We start from the raw sequence: 22,108 nt of genomic DNA on the forward strand, positions 1-22,108 counted from the left end.
TGAGGGTTGAAGCACTTTTAATCACAGAAGAGTAAACAATAGTATAAACCGTTAACAACTCATCCAGTGGCTGTTGTCCTCCAGCCCTCAGCTCACCTGTTCCTCCCACCCCCCAACTCCCTGCGTACCACTGAATAAAGAGCAGGGTATCTATCAGCAGCTGTCCATCACTACCAGGTGGCAGGAAGGGGACCTAGCTAGGGGCCACAGCAATCCTGGCCATCCATTCATGGTTGTCTGTTTCTATATAACGTCGTGTGAAATATTCCATCTCCAAAGGAGGAACAGTGCAGAAACCTGGAGTGAACTTAGCTGCTCCATTCAGATGGCCAGAACTTCAAGAGCCATGGGCAACAAGGGAGGGGACTCTCTGGAGCCAGCATAATTCAAGATGCAGCCAAATCTGGGATTGAGGTGGGTTCAAAGGGGACCAGGCTTGTGCTCCAACCTAGGCAACGAAACTCACACATATGCACAAATGCATATGCACATGTGCACACATATGCACACACGCACGTGCACACACAGAGCAAATAACATTACTGAAAGAACCTGGAGGCTATTAAATACAAAATGGCAGAGTTTTTTTAAAAAAGTGAAAATATTTGCTTCTTTGATTCTCCTCAGTGCCCTGCACACGCCCTAGTCACAGGAGTGCAGATGCGGGGAGGCCCAGAGGAGTAGGTTGCCAGCAGCCCTACGAGTCCATCTATGCTGAAGTCCCCATACCAACCACCTTACTCTTCAGCCAGTAGCTGCCTCCCATGTGACCATTCACCCGACCGGCACCATTGCTGGAGCTGCGGCCACAGGGGCCTTTTGTGCTACTGGTCATATCTTCTTCTTCTGAGCTGCTTTCCACATCACTGCGATCATCCTTAGATACCTGGGTGGGATGAGGCCAAAGGTAGAAAAGGTAAGGACAGAACTTTTCTAGAATCATAAGACAGACAAAGCCCACAGAGCCCATGTTTGGGCATTGCTCCCAATCTGGCCTACTTTCTGGTGGCACCTGACTCAAAATACTATCTGGACCACAGAGACTGTTGTGAATATCCTTTGCCTGCTTTCTGGGTTTCTCTCTCATCATCTCTAATTCTGTTCTGAATGGAATAAGTAGCCATCTTGGTAGAGGAGTTTATCTTTCAGGAACAGCCTAAAAGAGCTGAAATCATTCACCTAGTTGTGGTTTAGGTTTGAAGGAAACTCCACAGACACCCTTTCTCCTATTGTACCTCAAGAAAAGAAAAGGCCAACACAAACAATACATATGGCTATCATCATTGCTTCTATCTTCTGGTGGTGTGGCCACTGCAGTTTTGGTTATCCAGAGTTTTGCTTTATTCCCAAAGCTGATCCACAACTGGGCTCTTCCTGGGCTCAACTATTGACACCCTATGACTAGGGTCATAGGGTGTTGATAGTTACTTCTCTTGAGCAACCCCAAGATACACAGTATGGTGAAAAGAAAAGTAGACTGGCAGTCAGCGAGTAAAAAATCCCAGTCCCAATCATGCTACTCTCTATGAATCTTTACCTTTCAACCTCAGCTTTTTGTTCTATATTTTCAAATGAAGGATTTGGATTAGAGCAGTGTTTTTCAATCTAAACTATCCTGCATACCAAGCACAGTATTTCAGATTCTCTACCGTGGACCATAAAAGTAAAGGAGAGAAACCCAGTGAAACCTATGTCAGACTTTTGCCCTCCCGAACTGAAGGATAATAAATGTGTTTTTTTTGTTGTTTTTGTTTTTTTAAAGTAACTAAGAGAAGGGGGTGAGAAGGAAACAAAACTACAATTGCTATTGCCAAGGGGTGGGGGAATTGCTTTGGTTAGCTCTAAGATTCTATGGTTTATTATAGCTATCGACCTCTGAACCCAGATGAACTGATTATCTGATCTTTAGGAAATTTCCACCAGAGGGCAGTGTGTCTAAATTTGAGGGAAAGGGAGGCTCAAAAAGGAGGGGGGCAGTGGGTGGGTGGGAAGGAAAGGAAAAACAGAAAGGGGAAAAAAAATGAGTAGACTCTAATCTTGCCTCAATTTAGGAAAAAGAACCTGGCAACTTGAGCTCCATTCAACAATGGCCCAACCTGAGCTCCATATAAAATGGCAGAGTTTTTTAAAGAAGTGAAAATATTTTCTTCTTTGATTCTCCTCAGTGCCCTGCACACCCCCTAGTCACAGGAGTGCAGATGCGGGGAGGCCCAGAGGAGCAGGCTGTCAGCAGCCCTACAAGTCCATCTACGCTGAAGTCCCCATACCAACCACCTTACTCTTCAGCCAGTAGCTGCCTCCCATGTGACCATTCACCCGACTGGCACCGTGGCTGGAGTCAGGAGAGATACATGCTCTGATACAACCCAGGGAAACAGAATGGAAAGCAGGAAGGAAGAGAAACACATTCAGACAGACATGCTTCACTGAACACCAGAAGCACAGATACACTTACATGCAAGAGATGAAACTGTCCAGCTCCCACCAGGCATAGAAAAAAGGAAGGAGGTGAGAAAAGAGTGGAGAGTACAGAGTCTGGGTCTAATCCCTCCTGGATAGGTCACCTGGTCAGGAAAGAGCAGGGGAGAAGAGAGATGTCCAGTAGCTACAGCAAGATGCACAGGCACACTAAGCAAGTTCTGAAACCAATTGCAGCCATAAAGAATAGCGACACAAGGGCTTCCCTGGTGGCGCAGTGGTTGAGAGTCTGCCTGCCGATGCAGGGGACACGGGTTCGTGCCCTGGTCCGGGAAGATCCCACATGCCGCGGAGCAGCTGGGCCCGTGAGCCATGGCCACTGAGCCTGCGCGTCTGGAGCCTGTGCTCCGCAACAGGAGAGGCCACAACAGTGAGAGGCCCGCGTACCGCAAAAAAACAAAAACAAAACAAAACAAAAAAAGAATAGCGACACAAGGGATCATATATTCCTGGGAAACATTCCATCCCTTTGTCCTAGAGTCAGTGTATCCTCTACCAGAGCCCCTCCCCTTGGGATTGTGTATTACCGAAGGCTGAATCCCCAGCCCGCAGGCTAACACAGTCTGACTGCTTCAGAATTTGCAAAATTCAGTTATGAGTTTTATCACTGAATGATCTTTCTTTATGCTTTTGGGCTCTTGGCATAAGATGGGTATTTGAAACCCTAAAGACCTATCTCACTTAAGACCCCTGCCTCATACAACAGTAAGGTGAGATCGGTACTTAGTCCCTTACATAAACCATATCTTGAACATCACAGTGTGGCCATCTTGGGGTGGCTTGCGACTTACCAAACTACTCCTAGGCAATCTAACATCTCTGCTTTTATACAGTGTATATCTTGGAGCTCTGCATATGATTTCCTTTGAAAAAAGGTTCCCATGCTAAAAACAAAAATATGAAATCCACAAAGTAGGTAGGTAAGGGGTAGGAAATGGTTGAGGTCATCTCCAAACCTAATCCTGTTTATTATTTTACAATGGTCATTCCTAAGGGACAGGAAGAAGGCAGATCCTTCCTCTGACATCTAAGTCATGTCTTAGATGGCTAAACACTCATACTTAAAGAAAAGATGGAAACTTTGGAGCCCTAGGCTCTTTGCTGGGTAATACCTATTTTCCCACCCAGCCCCAAAGAAAGAAGCCATCTTTCATCCTCACCTTTCCTCGGATCAAGGCTTTGAAAGCAATTCGTGCAATTAGGTAGGACCAGATGACATGCAGAACCTGTAGGATCAGGAGAAGGCCATTGAAGAGCCACCAGGACGGATAGGGCCCGATCATCTCCCAACTCTCAAAGAGGGTCGTGTTCAGAATCCTGTAAGAGGGAGGCCAATGGTCAGATTCCAGAGTCAAAGCCAGACAGATAGGGATGAAGCTGAATTCCCTGGAAAGCAGAACCTTGTGTTTTCTCCCCATACCTTCTATCAGTTGAAGTTCCAGAGATATTCATCCACAGTGAGAAAAGAATAAAGAAAGGGGCCCATGGAGTTTTCTATCTTTAGGGATAAGGAAAGATATAGAAATCTTAGCAACTGATAGAATAAGTCGTATTATTAATCACTTCAAATATACAGAGTTTCACAAGTTTGGGACACCAATTTTAATCATAATCCTAGGAATTACTCAGATCCTCAGGCACATATAGGACAGCTGGTAGCTGATTCCCTCAGACTAAGGAGAATCTCCAACCCACAGAGTCAATGACTTTGTATCATAAAGTAGTGAGTGTAGAAGTGAGAGTGGTGTATGTGTGTGTTGGTCAGGGTGGGAGACAGGGTATAGAGCAGGAAAACAAGCAAGAGCCTGAGAATTTTGTAATCAGTACAAAAGAAGGCAAAGGAATTACTTAGGCATAAAATGAAGACTGCTCCTCAGAGATGAGTCAGGCGAGCCACAGCTAAGTGAGTTGGATGCTCTCAGTCTAGATTACACCTCACTAGAAATATTGTGCAAGGGAAATGAGGTCCTTTGAGAGTCCATAAAGGGTCAGGTTAGGTCAAGGAAGAAGCAGAGCAATATTTAGGGTTAGGGAACCTTGGTGGTCTGTTCCCTCAACTGGTGAAAGGTATCACCAGTTTATGGCTACGTATCTACCATAGCTCCACAGCCCTACCACTTACCAGAATGGATAGATTCCTAGACGAGTCACCACAAAAATAGCACTGAAGATCACAAAAAGGGTGTCACAGAGACGCTGATACTTGGCATAATTGGCCAGCTTGGCTGCCTGGAGAAAGGAAGATAAGAATTGAGCTGGGGAGAAAGCCAGTTCTCAGGAGGGAAAGTAAAGAAAGAGGAATAGTGAGGAAAGGGGGGTTGGGGTCTTACCTCCAGCAAGAAGTCTGAGGCATCATGTAGACACATGACTAGAGTTCCCACTCGAACCATGTTGTTGATGTAGGAGAAGGTAATGAGCCCAATGGTGGCCAAGTGATGCACAAACATGATCAGGAAGTCCTAGGAAGGAATGGAAATAAAACAGGCAGGTAAAGGCAAGGCCATAGAGCTGCTGGCCAACTCAATGTCCTGCATTGTTCTCAGAAGGTCTTATTCCACCCCTTAGAAGTTCCATTTTGTTTAAATTCTCCCTCAGGGAGCTGCCTAACATTTGACCCAAAACTCTCTACGTCAATGACTGACCCATAATCTACGTTAATATAGCTCAAAACACAGAAAAGAACAATTTTCTTTGGTAGTTGCAGAACATGTACAGCTTGGATGCTGAGCTGACACTTGGAAATAATTTCCCAGGTGGTAGTCAGGCATACAAGCCTTAGACATTTCAGATATCCTTGAAAGTCTAAGACTCTTCTGCTTTGATGAAGGAAATTTCAACCAAAGGGACCTAACAGAAAGGGGAGGTTTGTGAAGGGGGCAAAGCTAAACTATTCCAAAACATTTCAGAGACATGCTAAACAATCCATCTTACTACAAGCACTTCCTGCTTTCAGATTTAAAGCTCAAACTTCCTCTTGGGTTCAAATGCCAAGGTTAGCTCTGGAGAAATCTCTAAATACCTGAGTTATCAGACATATCTAATAAATACTTCCCAGCCCAGTGAGGGAGAGAGGGTGGGAGAGGGCAGGTAAATCTGCATCAGAGAAGCAAGGATATAAAGTCTGTGCTCTCCACAGAGACAGATACAATGGTACATTTTAGCTCTTGAGTTGGGGATGAGTTTACAAATACACGTTCTAGAATGTTTTAAAACCAACATATGTATTACAAACCTTTTTATATGCGTCATGTATTAAAATAAAATTTTAGTAAGGAGACCTGTGTCTACTAATCATAGGAGGGTGAAAGGCATCTGAATTGTGTATCAAGCTTCTAGGTTACACAACAACTAATAACCCAGATCAATTTCAATCCATTCCCACAAAGGCTAACCCTGATTTTCCTTACCAAAGATAACCACAAGTTAGTGATAGATTAGGGTTAGAGCTGCTGGAACTGCATTATGTCAGGTGGACACCAATAAAAGGTGAAGATTCTGCCCTTTCTGTCTGCTTATAAAAAACTTCAGTCATTTCCAACTTTGCCACTCTGTGGGCAAGTCAACTCACTTCTCTGAATCTTCGTTTCCTAAACAGTAAGTAAAGGGTAAACTAAATCATCCTAAACCCCTTCCAACTGACATTCTTTAAGTAAGTGGGGTCACCAAGAAGGGAGAACAGAGAGGGAACAAGGGTCCCTAATGCCAAACAAAAGCCAGATCTAGCTTTTCTGGAATCAAGGCCTTTCCTGGATCAGGCCTTACTATCCCTACGTTCTGAGCTTAGGAACTAAGCTCAGACTAAGTTTCCTGAGCTTTGTATATGTAAGAACCTTGGAGAAAATGAGGAAAAGGGTATGCTTCTTAGACGGTTAACTGTTTTCATCCTGGGCTGCCCTGAATGCCTCAAATATACTTCATCATTAGTCAGGTCTCACTTCTGAGAACATTACAAAGAGCTAAAAGTCCCATTAAACCTACTTTCTCCCTCTTTTGTGGTCCCAATCAGGGCAGAGAATCTATCACAATGACAATAATGATGATAGCTGCTGGAAAGGAGGATGCAATAAGTCAGGGAGTTGAGGGAGCCAATGTCCTTACCTTTCTTTTAATGTCTGTAAACTGAGAAAACATAAGAGACCAATAGAAAGCCAATTCCATGATATAATAGTAATAAAGCCCATTTGTGAGAGGCTGGAAGAGAGAAAGTAGTAGTTAGAATACCAGCTAGTCAAAGACTCATTCCACCTCCCCAAATTTCTCCCTCTCAGAGGAGCCATACCCCAAATTATTAAATAACCTTCCTCTCCATCATCTTCCAAGATCTGCAATAGCTAACAGACTTTGGATTGGTGCGGAGACTTAAACCTCTTCCCTTCCACATACACATCTTCAGCTCTCATCTTTCAGAGATCAGATAAGGTTAACACATACTATAGTACAACCAAATCAGTGTGTCTAGAATTCTGGGCAATTAGTGCTTTTCAGGGGATTAAATACACTGAGGCCTTTCTTTCTTCTACTCTGTTAGCAGTCCCCTGACATTTTTCTACTATGGACTAGAACCATAGTAGAAAATCTTGAGGGATTCAAAAGGGACACATGAACCAGAAAGCACCTCATTAAGTGCCAGGGAGCTAGCTGTTTTTCTTTCCAGCCCAATTAGGGTGAATATAGGAACCTGGAACAAATAGATCACTGGATTTCACTGCTTATGGGGACCCCAAAAATATATACCTGAATATATGACTCAAAGAGACTCAGTCCCTAATCCCTCAAGAATCCCAAGGAAATGTGCTATCTTCCCTTAGGACTGGCAATGTACTCTTCCCAACCCCATCTTACACACACACACAAGACCCCTGTCTTGAAAGGGCTCAGATCCTACCTGATAAGGGTAACTGTGCCAGCATTGTCGGGTGTCCCAGAACCAAGGCGACTAAGAGAAAACAGATAATCTAAGTCAGCCCTTAGAATTCTCCCCTGGCTCATCTATATAATCCCTTTCTCTCTATGCTTGGGGCAAAAGAGTTGGGAAAGAAAAAGGAATCCCTCTTGACAGAATTTAGGGTAACTAAATGGCTAGACTTTTCTTCTAGAACAAGAAAGTGTTATTACAAAGAGAGAAACCATGCTTTGAGGTATGTAAGAGCAATGAGAGCTCTAGGATAGTTTCTGGAAACATCACAACCTGGAATATATAGGAAACTGGGAGGCAGGAAGACAATGATTTCATTTAATAACTGAGAGCGAGATCTCCATGCCAAAGATTCACAAGTCAAAAGTAATAATCTCTAATGGAGTTTCAATTAAGTCCATTTCATCTAAGTTGTTGAATTTATTACTGAACAATTTATTACAAATTGTTCACAATCTTGTCCTATTATTCTTTCAATGTCTACAGGATATGTAGTGATAGCTTCTTCTTTTTTTTTTTTTTTTTAAGTTTTGGCCACACCCCACAGCATGTGGGACCTTAGTTCCCCAACCAGGATCGAACCTGCACTCCCTGCATTGGAAGGCGGAGTCTTAACATTGGACAAACAGGGAACCCCGTGATAGCCTCTTTTTCTTCCTGATACTGATAATTTGTTTTCTTATTTTTTTCTAAGGGTTTATCAATTTTAATTAAACCTTTCAAAGAACCAACTTTTGGCTTTATTAATTTTCTCCATTATTTGTCTAATGCCTATTTCATCGATTTTTGCTTTTTCCTTTCCTTTAACTTACTTTGGGTTTACTTTGCTCTTCTTTTTCTGGATCTTAAAGTGAAAACTTAGATCATTGACTTTAAAGCTTTCTTCTTTTCTAATATAAACATTTAAAGTTATAAATTTCCTCTTAAGTATGCTTTAGCTGCATGCCACACATTTTGGTATGTTGTATTTTCAGCATCATTCAATTCAAAATATTTGCTAATTTCCCTATGATTTCTTATTTGATCTTCGGGTTATTTAGAAGAGTTGTTTAACTTCCAAATATTTCTCTAGATATCTTTTTATTATTAATTTGATTTCTATTTTAATTCCATATGGTCAGAGAACATATTTTGTAAGATTTCAATATTTTAAAATTTGCTGAGACTAATTTTATGGCCTAACATATGGTTATCTTAGTTGGTGTTCCATGTACATTTGAAAATAATACATATTCTTCAGCTGTTGGTGTAGTGTCCTATAAATGTCAATTAGGCCAAATTGATTGACTGTGTTGTTTAAATCTTCTACAACTTCAGTGATTTTTTGTCTAGTGATTTAGTCAATTATGAAGAGTATTAAAATCTCCAAATATGACTGTATATTTGTCTATTCTCTTCCTTTTCCCTTCTTTCTGCCTCTTTATGTTTCATGTATTTTGAAGCCTCAATTATTGCATTTAGAGGAAAATAGTGTGGTACAGTGAAAAAAAAAAACGGACTCATGAACCAAAAAGCCTGAAACTCTTCTTTGACTCTGACAGTTAGCTGAAAAGCAGGAATAATACCTGTTTTACCCACTATAATGAGTTACTGACTTGATTTCTGTAATGTCTCCTCCTTGAAAGAACAGGACTTTTGTCAAGTGCTTTTGTAAACCATCACGTACTATGCTGATTTAATTAATTTTTTTATTATTAGCATTATTTATGGGAGAAACAGTAGAGTCATGAGGTTACTGATGTCAGGCCCCAGACAGAAGACAATCTATTTAGCTTATCACAAGAAAAAAAAAAAAATCACAAGAAAAGAAGAAAAGGGAGTAAGGGACAAAATCTAAAGGTATTTAACTCTTATCTCCAGGAATGTAGGTATGATTAGAACCCAACAGAGAACCAGAGAAAGTTCAGACTCACCGACCAGAGAAATCTAACTCCATAGCAGAATATACATAAATAAAAAGTGAATCTCCACCTGGATGGGCAAGAAGTAGAAGTTAGATAAATATTTACTCAAAAGAAAGTCTGTGAAGTAAAGAAGTCAAGAGAGCAGATTTGGGGATAAGACAGTTACTGGTAAGAAATTAAGTTCCCATAATAGGGACAAATACTGTTACCGAAAAAACCAAAGAGATAAAAATCTTCCAGCCTCTGTTTAAAATAGATTTCCACAAGTGTATACTGTCTTTAGTAAACTTTTCTTCCATATTAGACTCCCTGATGATAGTGCCTATTATTTTTTTTTGCATGATAATGAGAAATACAGCACTCGGTGTCCAGAGGATAATCAGCAAAAACCCAGTGAAATGGATTATAGTAGGTATGCATATCTACCTATGTAAGTGCCAGTATAGGAATTCATTCCCAATTTATTTGGGAAAGGGGAACAAAATGGAACTACATCTAGCTTAGGGGCAAGCATGTCCAAGAAACTAAGGGTGATCAGGCTTCCAGTTCTCTTCTTCCCAGCCTATAATAGAGTTAGCCCTCCACATCTATTGACTGTTATCCTAACAAGAGAAGTGATTTCCAAAAAGAAAACCTTAGTCCAGTCATACTCCACCCTTCTCCTCACTCCCCACCTCCTTCTGCACACCTACATGCTTTCACAGAATTTAGTGAGCGTTGGGGGCTTGTCCTGATTCCTCCGATGGCGAAACCAGCATTGGATTTTTCGGACATCCCAGTCCAGTTGCTTTGACAGGCCCTCCAGCCTTTTTTCATCAGGATACTGCAGATGTATGACCAGAGTCAGAACATCCCTTTTTCTTCAAACCTCTCATTAAATCCCTTTGACTAGTTGAGTGGCAAAGCGGCAATAACTATAGTGACTTAAGTAATGTTTTTCTTTCCAGGTTTCATCCCCAAAGTCAGTTTTAGTATGAAGTACTATTTTACACATCAAGGACCTTTACCATTCATCTATACACATCCTTGTTTGGTCTTCTCCCTCCAGCCCAAGCTAAGTAAAAAGAGATATTAAAACCCAACCGCAAAGGCTATCAGTACCATTTCCATTTGATTATGCAACTAGGTAATGACAAGAGCTGGAGCAGGGAAAAACAAAATCAAAATATGATGTGTGTCTGGGGGAGAAGGAGGGGTGGTGGTGACTACTAGGCCTAAAACTCAAATGTATGTAAACTTGACTTATTTAAGGGATCCTGGCCCAAAGGTATTTCCCTGAGTGGATAAAGTTTTCCTAATAGCTCTATGGACTTCCCAAATGTGAAAGATCATCCCATCCTATCCCTACCCTTGGAAATACTTGCTCTTTTATCCTCCCCTGCCCTATGGGATAAACCCCCACACGAATCTTCCTCTGTTTCTTTGCCCACTTACCTTGGTAACAGATATGAACACCTTTTCAAGGATGGCATTAGGTTGGGCCTGATAAGGACCACTGTCCTGGATGCCAACATGGAGTGCACAGGGTTTGGCAATAAACCTGTAATGGAGAAAACCCAAAAGCCAATTCTAAAAATGGTTTGCTAAGCATGAAGCAAAGATCCTGATTAGGGGACTGATAAGAGGAAAAAGGGGAAACACTTGGCTCGGAGCCAGGACTTTTTGATTTAGTCCTGGATTCTGCCATTGACTCACTTGAGAAGTGACCTGTTTAAGAAATATTGGAACATAAGCTCTCTTTCCATTTTTCCCTGGCTTCCCTTATCACATCTTGAGCTTTAGAGTCAGAGAGACCTAGATCAAATCACTAGTCTACCATTTACTGCCTGTATGAACTTGGGCAATTTATTTAATCTTGCTAAAGCTCAGTTTTTTCATCTATAAGATTAAGATTCTTGCTACTCAACATAAGGCCAACAGATAAACAGCATTACTGGTTTTTCCTAGAAGCTTTTTAGAAATACAGAATCTTGAACCCCACCTCAGACCAGCAAAATCAGAATCTGCACTAACAAGATTCCCAGGGGATTCATATTCCCATTAAAATGTTAGAAGCGGGTCTACTTTACATGAATCTTGCAGGTACAATGATATTACATATATGAAGACCGTGACACAAGGAAAGTGCTTAATAAATGGTAATTTTCCTTATATCAGATGATCAAGAAGATCTTAATTGGAGGGAAAGGTAGAACTGAGACTGAGCTCTTCCTAAACACAAATATCCTGGGTCATGGTCACCTTCCTGCCTAATCAAAAGACTATACGGAAATACTTTGAACTTTCAGAAGCTCTGAAGAAAGAAAACTGGGAAACTACGAAGAGTGGTAAGAAGGAAATTACCTATTAGTACTCAATTCTAGTCCCAGATCTACCACTAATAAGTCACATAAACTTGGTCAAGTCACTTAATTCTTGGGTTTTGGTTTTGTCATCTAAAAGAAGGGGTTATATGAGATGATGTATAAGATTTTTTTTCTTGGGCTTCCCTGGCGCTGCAGTGGTTAAGAATCCGCCTGCCAACGCAGGGGACACGGGTTCGATCCCTGGTCTGGGGAGATCCCACATGCTGCGGAGCAACTAAGCCCATGCGCCGCAACTACTGAGCCTGAGCTCTAAAGCCCATGAGCCACAACTACTGAGCCCACGCACCACAACTACTGAAGCCCACGCGCCTAGAGCCCATGCTCCGCAACAAGAGAAGCCACCACAATGAGAAGCCTGCACACCGCAATAAAGAATAGTCCCCGCTCGCCACAACTAGAGAAAGCCCGCATGCAGCAACGAAGACCCAACGCAGCCAAAAAAAATAATAAATTAAATAAATAAATTTTAAAAATAAAAGATTTTTTTCTCTTTCTAAGATTCCATAGTGATATCATTGATTATAACTCACTTATAACTTTTACATCTTTGAAAATTGAGGAATTATTCCTTGGCTCTGCAAGAAAGATCTCTCTGTTCTACACAACCATAGATTTTTATGAGCCTCAGCTCTAGGAAAAGCTTTATGTAGTCACTTTCAGAATAAGTCAAAACCAGTTCTAGCTCTCTTAGCATCTTAGGGAGTCTCGTGATGAAATTATAACGGGGAGGTGTAAGATGGAATGCTCTTGACCTATTTTCTTGATCTGCATTCAAATCCAGAATTTATCTCTAAGGGAGGGACTGAAAACAAGAAACTTTGTTTATTGTCTTCCTCTATGAAAACTTCTTTTACCTTTATCACCAAAGTTCCTGAGCCATGGGGAAACATTGATTCAGATAAAGTAAGCCACATCCGCGACCCATTCTTTTCTCTCTTTTGCACCGGTGGTATAAAAGTTTTATTCAAATGCCAGTGCTAACAGATACTTTAATTTATACTTCCTGGTGTATAATTCTGTGTACAAATATTTTAAAGCCCCATTCATGTTTAAACTCCTTGTGAACACAGAGAATACTGTTTTTGTATTTATCAAGGTTCTGTACTCAGTAGTTGCTCAGCAATTGACAAGGAACAGGTCTAGTGAATTCCACCCTTGTTCTGTTGGAGCTCAGTTTGGACGCAGCATTGATCACCATCCAGAACAGTAATTAAGGCAGCCATTCTTGGGACTTCCCTGGTAGTCCAGTGGTTAGGACTCCGCGCTTCCACTGCAGCGGGCGCAGGTTCGACCCCTGGTCCGGGAACTACAATCCCACATGCCGTGCTGTAGCACGGCCAGAAAAAAAAGAAAAAAAAAAGGTAGCCATTCTTTGCTGTTGAGTTGGTGCCTGTATCAGAGATAAAAGCACTGAATCCTCTCTCCCTGTCTCCTCCCACCTACATTAATTGAATGAAGAGGTAGATCCAAGAACAAAAAACTGCCTTTCCAATTCCTACTCTTACTCCCTGATTCAGGCCTCTTCCTCAATGCAGTCAGGTGATTAAAGGCCCTGGGGTTAGACAGATTTTACCAGCTAAGAGACTTTGTGAAAGCTACTCACCTACAGAATGAGGATAATAGTATCTGCTTCACAGGTTTATTTTAAAGATGAGATAACATAATGCATGCCTAACCCAGTACCTGACACTTTGTAAACATGCATTAAAAGGCAGCTATTATTATTTTCACTAGGAACAGATAGTTCAGTGTGGGTACTCCCTGACGGTACCTCCAGCAAAGTGAGAAGAGCAAGAAACCCTCTTTCACACAACAGGGATGGGGTTGTACCCTGATCACTTGGGTGAAGCCAAGATTGCTTTATTATCTAGACCTTGAAGCAGACTTAATATCCTAGAGTTGTCATAAGTTCACATCCTGCCCTCATTAGTTCAGAGTTCAATGAAAGACATAAAGCTATTGGCATCAAGTCAGTGACAGCTGTAAGACTCTAAGAAAATTTGTTTATTTGACAAATAGTTATTGGGCACTGATTTTGTGCTATAGCATGAAGCACAAAACCAAATATAAGGGGCTTCCCTGGTGGCACAGTGGTTGAGAGTCCACCTGCCGATGCAGGGGACACGGGTTCGTGCCCCGGTCCGGGAAGATCCCACATGCCGTGGAGCGGCTGGGCCCGTGAGCCATGGCTGCTGAGCCTGCGCGGCTCCGCAACGGGAGAGGCCACAACAGTGAGAGGCCCGCGTACCGCAAAAAAAAAAAAAACCAAATATAAGGACTTACGATTGGAAAAGAATTTTTTTAAAGTATTTATTTATTTAATCATTTATTTGGCTGCACCAGGTCTTAGCTGCAGCACGAAGGATCTTCATTGTGGCATGTTTAGTTGCAGCACACGGGCTTCTTAGTTGCGGCATGCGAACTCGTAGTTGCCGCATGCCTGTGGGATCTAGTTCACTGACCGGGATCGAACCCAGGCCCCCTGCATTGGGAGTGCAGATTCCTACCCACTTGACCACCAGGGAAGTCTAAAGAATTTTTTCTGTGATAAAAAAATTCATATCAGGGGACTTCCCTGGCAGCCCAGTGGTTAAGACTCCATGCTTCCACTGCAGGGGGCGCAGGTTGGATCCCTGGTTGGGGAACTAAGATCCCACATGCCATGCGGCACAACCAAAAAAAAAAAAAATTCAAATCAGAACTTTGAGAAAGTTCACACCTAGTCATATGTTCATTCTACATCATTCACCTGACATTTAGTATAACTTATAAAATAGGTTGGCCAAACTCCAAAGAGCCTAGCATTAGCATTCATCCTTTCTGTTAAATCAGCTCTCCTCAAAGCATGCCTGGAGACCTCTGAGACCCTTTTCAGGAGCTCTGCAAGGTCAAAATTATTCTCATAATTCTATAGTTTCATAATAATTCTTTTCTCTCTCATTCTCTCATGAGTGTACAGTGGAATTTTCCACAGCTTACATGACATATAGCAACAGATCGAATGCAGAACTGATATGAGACTACAGCTACCAGATATTAAAAAGGCTCACAAAAATGTAAAATAATGTTATCCTCACATTTTTTTTGTTTTGGAAAAGTAATTTTTCATAAAACGTTAGTTATATTACCAATACAATCAATGTATTGTTATTTATAAGTGAATTAATAAATACAATTTAAAAATTTTTCTATGTTAATTTTGAAAACAGTACATATTGGTAGATATTATCCATATAAGCAAAAACTCTCTGGGGTCCTCGATAACTTTTAATAGTGTAAAAATTCCTGACATCATAGTTTGAAAACTGCTGTGCTGGACAACATCGTCAAACTTATCTTGTGATTTTCTGTCCTCTCCAGTATCAATGTTACCCAAGTTTTAAAATAATTTGTAAGACCAGACTACCCTTTGCCTGCATATCTGAATAAGTAGGCACCTAGTGGTCTATAATGGTAAACTACTCCTTTCCACTTGCCACTCCAGGAACGTAAGTCTAGTGACCCAACCTGATTGTACTGTATCTGTCCTACTCTAGAGAGACCATTTCATTCTGCCCCTTTCCTGTCCTCCAGATACATGGCAGCAGCTGACCTAAGCCTGGGTTAATTAAGATGAAATTACTCACTGCTTTGCTTTTTCATACCAGAGACAAGAGCTATATCAACAATTCTATCTTTGTGACCCACTGTAACATCATTGACGGATGTGAACTATACACAAATATATTCAAAAGTCTAGACCGAGCTTCTCAACTAGTATGTCATGGAAATTAACACAGATGGATTATACTTATGTTGAGATACTGCTCTTAGCTCTCAGGGTGGTCCATGGGGTGGGTGGTAGCCAGACACCCTTGTCTGTAGCCTTTGGCCTCATATACCCCACTGTGCATGCACATATTATTTTCTATGTGTGCAGCAACATGATTGGGTTGGGAAGCACTGGCTTAGATCAATTTCTGGAAAAACATAAAATGTCAAAATTGATATATAAAAAAGAAAAATAACCATCAAAGAAACTGAAATAGAAAACAAGATGAAGAAGGGGAAAATACAATAAAAAGAGAAAGGTCTTATCCAGACTGATGAAGATGGTATATCATTAGGTGAAGAGTATTGAGTAACTAAATATTTTGAACCTGAATACTCCCTCCACCACCCTCCACATAGACAGACACACACACACACACACACACACACACACACACACACACACACACACGGAGAGAAGATAGCTGAGATATTTAGAAGCAAATGCAGAATCCCATAGAAAACATTCAGAAAGTCGATTCCCTTTACAATTGAATTTTTTTTTTTGGCCACGCCACTCGGCTTGCAGGATCTTAGCTCCCCAACCAGGGACTGAATCCGATCCCTCGGCACTGAAAGCGCAGAGTCGTAACCACTGGACTGCCAGGGAATTCCCTACAACTTAATTCTTAATAAACCAATCACATTAAAAAATGTAAGTGGGTTTCCCTGGTGGCGCAGTGGTTGAGAGTCCGCCTGCCGATGCAGGGGACACGGGTTCGTGCCCCGGTCTGGAAAGATCCCACATGCCGCGGAGCGGCTGGGCCCGTGAGCCATGGCCAGTGAGCCTGCGCGTCCTCCGCAGCGGGAGTGGCCACAACAGTGAGAGGCCCGAGTACCGCAAACAAACAAACAAAAAATGTAAGTAACTTCTAAGAGTTGAAAGAGAAGGAGAAAGTAAAAAGGACACTCGGGGGCGGAGTCAAGATGGCAAACCAGGAGGATGCGGAATTCCGTCTCCTCACAACTAGGGCACCTACCAGGCACCAGAGGGGGACCACAGACACCTAAAGGGACGGGAGGAACCCCCAGTGACCCGGTAGTGTGTGGGGGGAGTGAAGGGGGAGGAGAAGTGGAGGCCGGACGGGACTGGTGCCCCTGAAGGGTGGCTGGGGGAGGGGAAAACGGGGAAATTGGGGGACCATTGGGAGGGCAGAGGATCAAAAGGGAGTGTGGCTAGGTTTCCCCTGCCCACCTCCTGAGATCCCAGGCCTGATCCTCTGCCCACCTAGGCTCCCTCCAGCCCAGCGGGTCCTGAGGGAGTGAGAGGGAGGGAAGGGAGAGCAAAAGTAAAGTCCAGACCTCCAGCACCAGCACCCCAAGGGGTGGCTGGGGGAGGAGAGGAGTTCCTACACCCAGCGGGACCCACCCACGGTTAGGGGTCCAGCGGCGATGGGGGAGACCCTGGGGGAGACGGTGGGGGAGGGGCACGAAGGAACGGAGCCATTGCTCACCCTGTCCACTTAGGCACCAGGAAGCCTGTTGGGCTCCTGGGCCTAATCCTCTGCCCTCGGAGCCTCCCTCCTGCAGTGCAGAGCCCAAGCCCCGCCCCTACACCCCCACCCAGGGCCTCGACTCTACACTTGGAGACCCCCTCCAACGAGCTGGGCCTAAACCCCACCCACACACCCTCACTCAGCGCCCTACCTCCAAACTACGGAACTTCTCACTCCTGAGGCCCTACTTTGGACATGCTGCCTCTCCTCTTCCCCACAGGTCCTAAGCAGAGGCCACGCCCCATGCTTAAACATCACCCACCTAGGCCCCACCCCATGCTCAAACATCACCCCCCACCCGCCTAAGCCCCGCCCCACCATAAACACCATCCCTGCCTAAGTGCCACCCCAGCCTAAACTCCGCCCCCATGGCCAAGGCTTTTTTTTTCTTTTCTTTTTTCCTCTTTTAGATTGGGGTTCTGTTTTACATCGTTGATTCACTGCTGTCGATTCTTTCATATTTTTATTTTTCCTAATAAATCTTTTATTTTTCTAATTTTATTTTATTCTTTATACTTTGTTATTGTTCTCTCCTTTTGGCTTGTCCCCCCCCACCACCCTTTTTTTTTTCTTTTTTCTGTTGTGGTTTTATTTTACCTTGTTGCAGTTGTTTCAATTATAGTTTTATTTTTCCTAATATAATTTTTATATTTCTAATTCTATTTTGTTTTTTCTCTTTCATATTGTGCTGCTCCTTTTTTTCTTTCTTCCTTTTTTTTTTTTTTAACTGTGCCACAAAGCTTGCAGGATATTGGTTCCCAGGCCGGAGGTCGGGCCCGAGCTCCTGTGGTGGGAGCTCCAAGTCCAAACCGCTGGACTAACAGAGAACCTCAGACCCCAGGGAATATCAGTTGGAGTGAGGCCTCCCAGAGGTCCTCAACTCAGCACCAAGACCCATCTCTATCCAACTGCCTACAAATTCCAGTACTGGACGTCTCAGGCCAAACAACCAGTAAGACAGGAATACAGCACCACCATCAAAAAAAAAAAACGACAAAAAAAATGTTACAGACGAAGGAGCAAGGTAAAAACCTACAAGACCAAATAAATGAAGATGAAATGGGCAACCTACCTGAAAAAGAATTCAGAGTAATGATAGTAAAGATGATCCAAAATCTTGGAAACAGAATGGAGAAAATATAAGAAACATTCAACAAGGATCTAGAAGAATTAAAGAGCTAACAAACAATGGTGAACAACACAATAAATGAAATTAAAAATACTCTAGAAGGAATCAATAACCGAAAAACTGAGGCAGAAGAATGGATAAGTGAGCTGGAAGATAAAATGGTGGAAATAACTGCCAGGGAGCAGAATAAAGAAAAAAGAATAAAAAGAATTGAGGATGGTCTCAGAGACCTCTGGGACAACATTACACACAACAACATTCGAATTATAGGGGTCCCAGAAGAAGAAGAGAAAAAGAAAGGATCGGAGAAAATATTTTAAGAGATTATAGTTGAAAGCTTCCCTAACATGGAAAGGAAATAGTCAACCAAGTCCAGGAAGCACAGAGAATACCATACAGGTTAAATCCAAAGAGAAACATGCAGAGAAACATACTAATCAAACTATCAAAAATTAAATACAAAGAAAAAATATTAAAAGCAGCAAGGGAAAAGCAACAAATAACATACAAGGGAATCCCCATAAGGTTAACAGCTGATCTTTCAGCAGAAACTCTGCAAGCCAGAAGGGAGTGGCAGGACATATTTAAAGTGATGAAAGGGAAAAACCTACAACCAGGATTACTCTACCCAGCAAGGATCTCATTCAGATTCGATGGAGAAATTTAAACCTTTACAGATAAGCAAAAGTTAAGAGAATTCAGCACCACCAAACCAGCTTTACAGCAAATGCTAAAGAAACTTCTCTAGGCAGGAAACACAAGAGGAGGAAAAGACCTACAAAAACAAACCCAAAACAATTAAGAAAATGTAATAGGAACATACATATCAATAATTACCTTAAATGTAAATGGATTAAATGCTCCAACCAAGACACAGACTGACTGAATGGATACAAAAACAAGACCCATATATATGGTGTCTACAAGAGAACCACTTCAGACCTAGGGACACATACAGACTGAAAGTGAGGGGATGGAAAAAGATATTCCATGCAAATGGAAATCAAAAGAAAGCTGGAGCAGCAATTCTCATATCACACAAAATAGACTTTAAAATAAAGAATGTTACAAGAGACAAGGAAGGACACTACATAATGATCAAGGGATCAATACAAGAAGAAGATATAACAATTGTAAATATTTATGCACCCAACCTAGGAGCACCTCAATGCATAAGGCAAATGCAAACAGCCATAAAAGGGGAAATCAACAGTAACACACCATAGTAGGGGACTTTAACACCCCACTTTCACCAATGGACAGATCATCCAAAATGAAAATAAATAAGGAAACACAAGCTTTAAATGACACATTAAATAAGATGGACTTAATTGATATTTATAGGACATTCCATCCAAAAACAACAGAATACACTTTCTTCTCAAGTGCTGATGGAACATTGTCCAGGATAGACCATACCCTGGGTCACAAATCAAGCCTTGGTAAATTCAAGAAAATTGAAATCGTATCAAGTATCTTTTCCGACCACAGTGCTATGAGACTATATAACAATTACAGGAAAAAAACTGTAAAAAATACAAACACACGGAGGCTAAACAATACGCTACTAAATAACCAAAAGATCACTGAAGAAATCAAAGAGGAAATCTAAAAATACCGAGACACAAATGACAATGAAAGCACAACGATCCAAAACCTATGGGATGCAGCAAAAGCATATCTAAGAGGTAAGTTTATAGCAATACAATCCTACCTCAAGAAACAAGAAAAACCTCAAATAAACAAACTAACCTCACACCTAAATCAATTAGAGAAAGAAGAACTAAAAAACACAAAGTAAACAGAAGGAAAGAAATCATAAAGATCAGATCAGAAATAAATGAAAAAGAAATGAAGGAAACAATAGCAAAGATCAGTAAAACTAAAAGCTGGTTCTTTGAGAAGATAAACAAAATTGATAAACCATTAGCCAGACTCATCAAGTAAAAAAGGGAGAACACTCGAATCAACAGAATTAGAAATGAAAAAGAAGTAACAACTGACAGTGCAGAAATACAAAGGATCAGGAGAGATTACTACAAGCAACTATATGCCAATAAAATGGACAACCTGGAAGAAATGGACAAATTCTTAGAAAAGCACAGCCTTCCAAGACTGAACCAAGAAGAAATAGAAAATATAAACAGACCAATCACAAGCACTGAAATTGAGACTGTGATTAAAAATCTTCCAACAAGTGAAAGCCCAGGACCAGATGGATTCACAGGTAAATTCTATCAAACATTTAGAGAAGAGCTAACACCTATCCTTCTCAAACTCTTCCAAAATAGAGCAGAGGGAGGAATGCTCCCTAACTCATTCTATGAGGCCACCATCACCCTGACACCAAAACCAGACAAAGATGTCACAAAAAAAGAAAACTACTACAGGCCAGTATCACTGATGAACATAGATGCAAAAATCCTCAACAAAATACTAGCAAACAGAATCCAACACACATTAAAAGGATCATACACCATGATCAAGTGGGCTTTATCCCAGCAATGCCAAGGATTCTTCAATATATGCAAATCAATCAATGTGATACACCATATTAACAAACTGAAGGATAAAAACCATATGATCATCTCAATAGACGCAGAAAAAGCTTCTGACAAAATTCAACACCCACTTATGATAAAAACTCTCCAGAAAGTGGGCATAGAGGGAACCTACCTCAACATAATAAAGGCCATATATTGACAAACCCACAGCCAACACTGTTCTCAATGGTGAAAAACTGAAACCATTTCCTCTAAGATCAGGAACAAGACAAGGTTGCCCACTCTCACCACTTTTATTCAACATAGTTTTGGAAGTTTTAGTCACAGCAATCAGAGAAGAAAAGGAAATAAAAGGAATCCAAATTGGAAAAGAAGTAAAACTGTCACTGTTTGCAGATGACATGATACTATACATAGAGAATCCTAAAGATGCTACCAGAAAACTACTAGAGCTAATCAATGAATTTGGTAGAGTAGCAGGATATAAAATTAATGCACAGAAATCTCTGGCATTCCTATACACTAATGATGAAAAATCTGAAAGACAAATTAAAGAAACACTCCCATTTACCACTGCAACAAAAAGAATAAAATACGGAGAATAAACCTACCTAGGAGACAAAAGACCCATATGCAGAAAACTATAAGACACTGATGAAAGAAATTAAAGATGATACAAACAGGTGGAGAGATATACCATGTTCTTGGATTGGAAGAATCAACATTGTGAAAATGCCTATGCTACCCAAAGCAATCTACAGATTCAGTGCAATCCCTATCAAAATACCAATGGCATTTTTCACAGAACTAGAACAAAAAAATTCACAATTTGTATGGAAACACAAAAGACCCTGAATAGCCAAAGCAATATTGAGAAAGGAAAACAAAGCTGGAGGAATCAGGCTCCCTGACTTCAGACTACACTACAAAGCTACAGTAATCAAGACAGTATGGTACTGGCACAAAAATAGAAATATGAATCAATTGAACAGGATAGAAAGCCCAGAGATGAACCCATGCACATATGGTCACCTTATCTTTGATAAAGGAGGCAAGAGAATATAACGGAGAAAAGCCAGCCTCTTCAATAAGTGGTCTGGGAAAACTAGACAGCTACATGTAAAAGAATGAAATTAGAACACTCCCTAACACCACATACAAAAATAAACTCAAAATGGATTAATGACCTAAATGTAAGGTCAGATACTATCAAACTCTTAGAGGAAAACATAGGCAGAACACTCTATGACATAAATCACAGCAAGATCCTTTTTGACCCACCTCCTAGAGAAATGGAAATAAAAACAAAAATAAACAAATGGGACCTAATGAAACTTAAAAGCTTTTGCACAGCAAAGAAAACCATAAAAAAGACGAAAAGACAACCCTCAGGATGGGAGAAAATATTTGCAAACGAAGCAACTGACAAAGGATTAATTTCCAAAATATACAAGCAGCTCATGCAGCTCAATATCAAAAAAACAACCCAATCCAAAAATGGGCAGA

At 41.4% G+C, this 22,108-nt stretch overlaps 1 protein-coding gene across 3 annotated transcripts in view; it reads right to left on the bottom strand.

Annotated features, from left to right (window-relative positions):
• CERS5 (ceramide synthase 5) overlaps positions 1 to 22,108 on the bottom strand; it is a 35,193-nt gene continuing 13,085 nt past the window's right edge. For 2 of the 3 annotated variants that reach the window (XM_027106251.1, XM_027106252.1), the window contains 9 exons: positions 10,732 to 10,837; positions 9,990 to 10,120; positions 9,307 to 9,364; positions 7,364 to 7,414; positions 6,577 to 6,669; positions 4,809 to 4,937; positions 4,601 to 4,707; positions 3,639 to 3,795; positions 1 to 886 (listed from right to left, as the gene is read on the bottom strand). In XM_027106251.1, the coding sequence (XP_026962052.1) occupies positions 710 to 886; positions 3,639 to 3,795; positions 4,601 to 4,707; positions 4,809 to 4,937; positions 6,577 to 6,669; positions 7,364 to 7,414; positions 9,307 to 9,364; positions 9,990 to 10,120; positions 10,732 to 10,837 (1,009 nt within the window). In that variant the 3' untranslated portion in view covers positions 1 to 709. Of the gene's footprint in view, positions 887 to 907; positions 2,565 to 3,638; positions 3,796 to 4,600; positions 4,708 to 4,808; positions 4,938 to 6,576; positions 6,670 to 7,363; positions 7,415 to 9,306; positions 9,365 to 9,989; positions 10,121 to 10,731; positions 10,838 to 22,108 lie in introns of those variants that run through there. The other variant, XM_027106253.1, reaches the window with a different exon arrangement.

Source organism: Aethalodelphis obliquidens, unplaced genomic scaffold (genome assembly GCF_003676395.1).
Source record: "Aethalodelphis obliquidens isolate GAN/ISIS:26980383/991018 unplaced genomic scaffold, ASM367639v1 scaffold8, whole genome shotgun sequence".
NCBI classification, from domain to species: domain Eukaryota; kingdom Metazoa; phylum Chordata; class Mammalia; order Artiodactyla; family Delphinidae; genus Aethalodelphis; species Aethalodelphis obliquidens.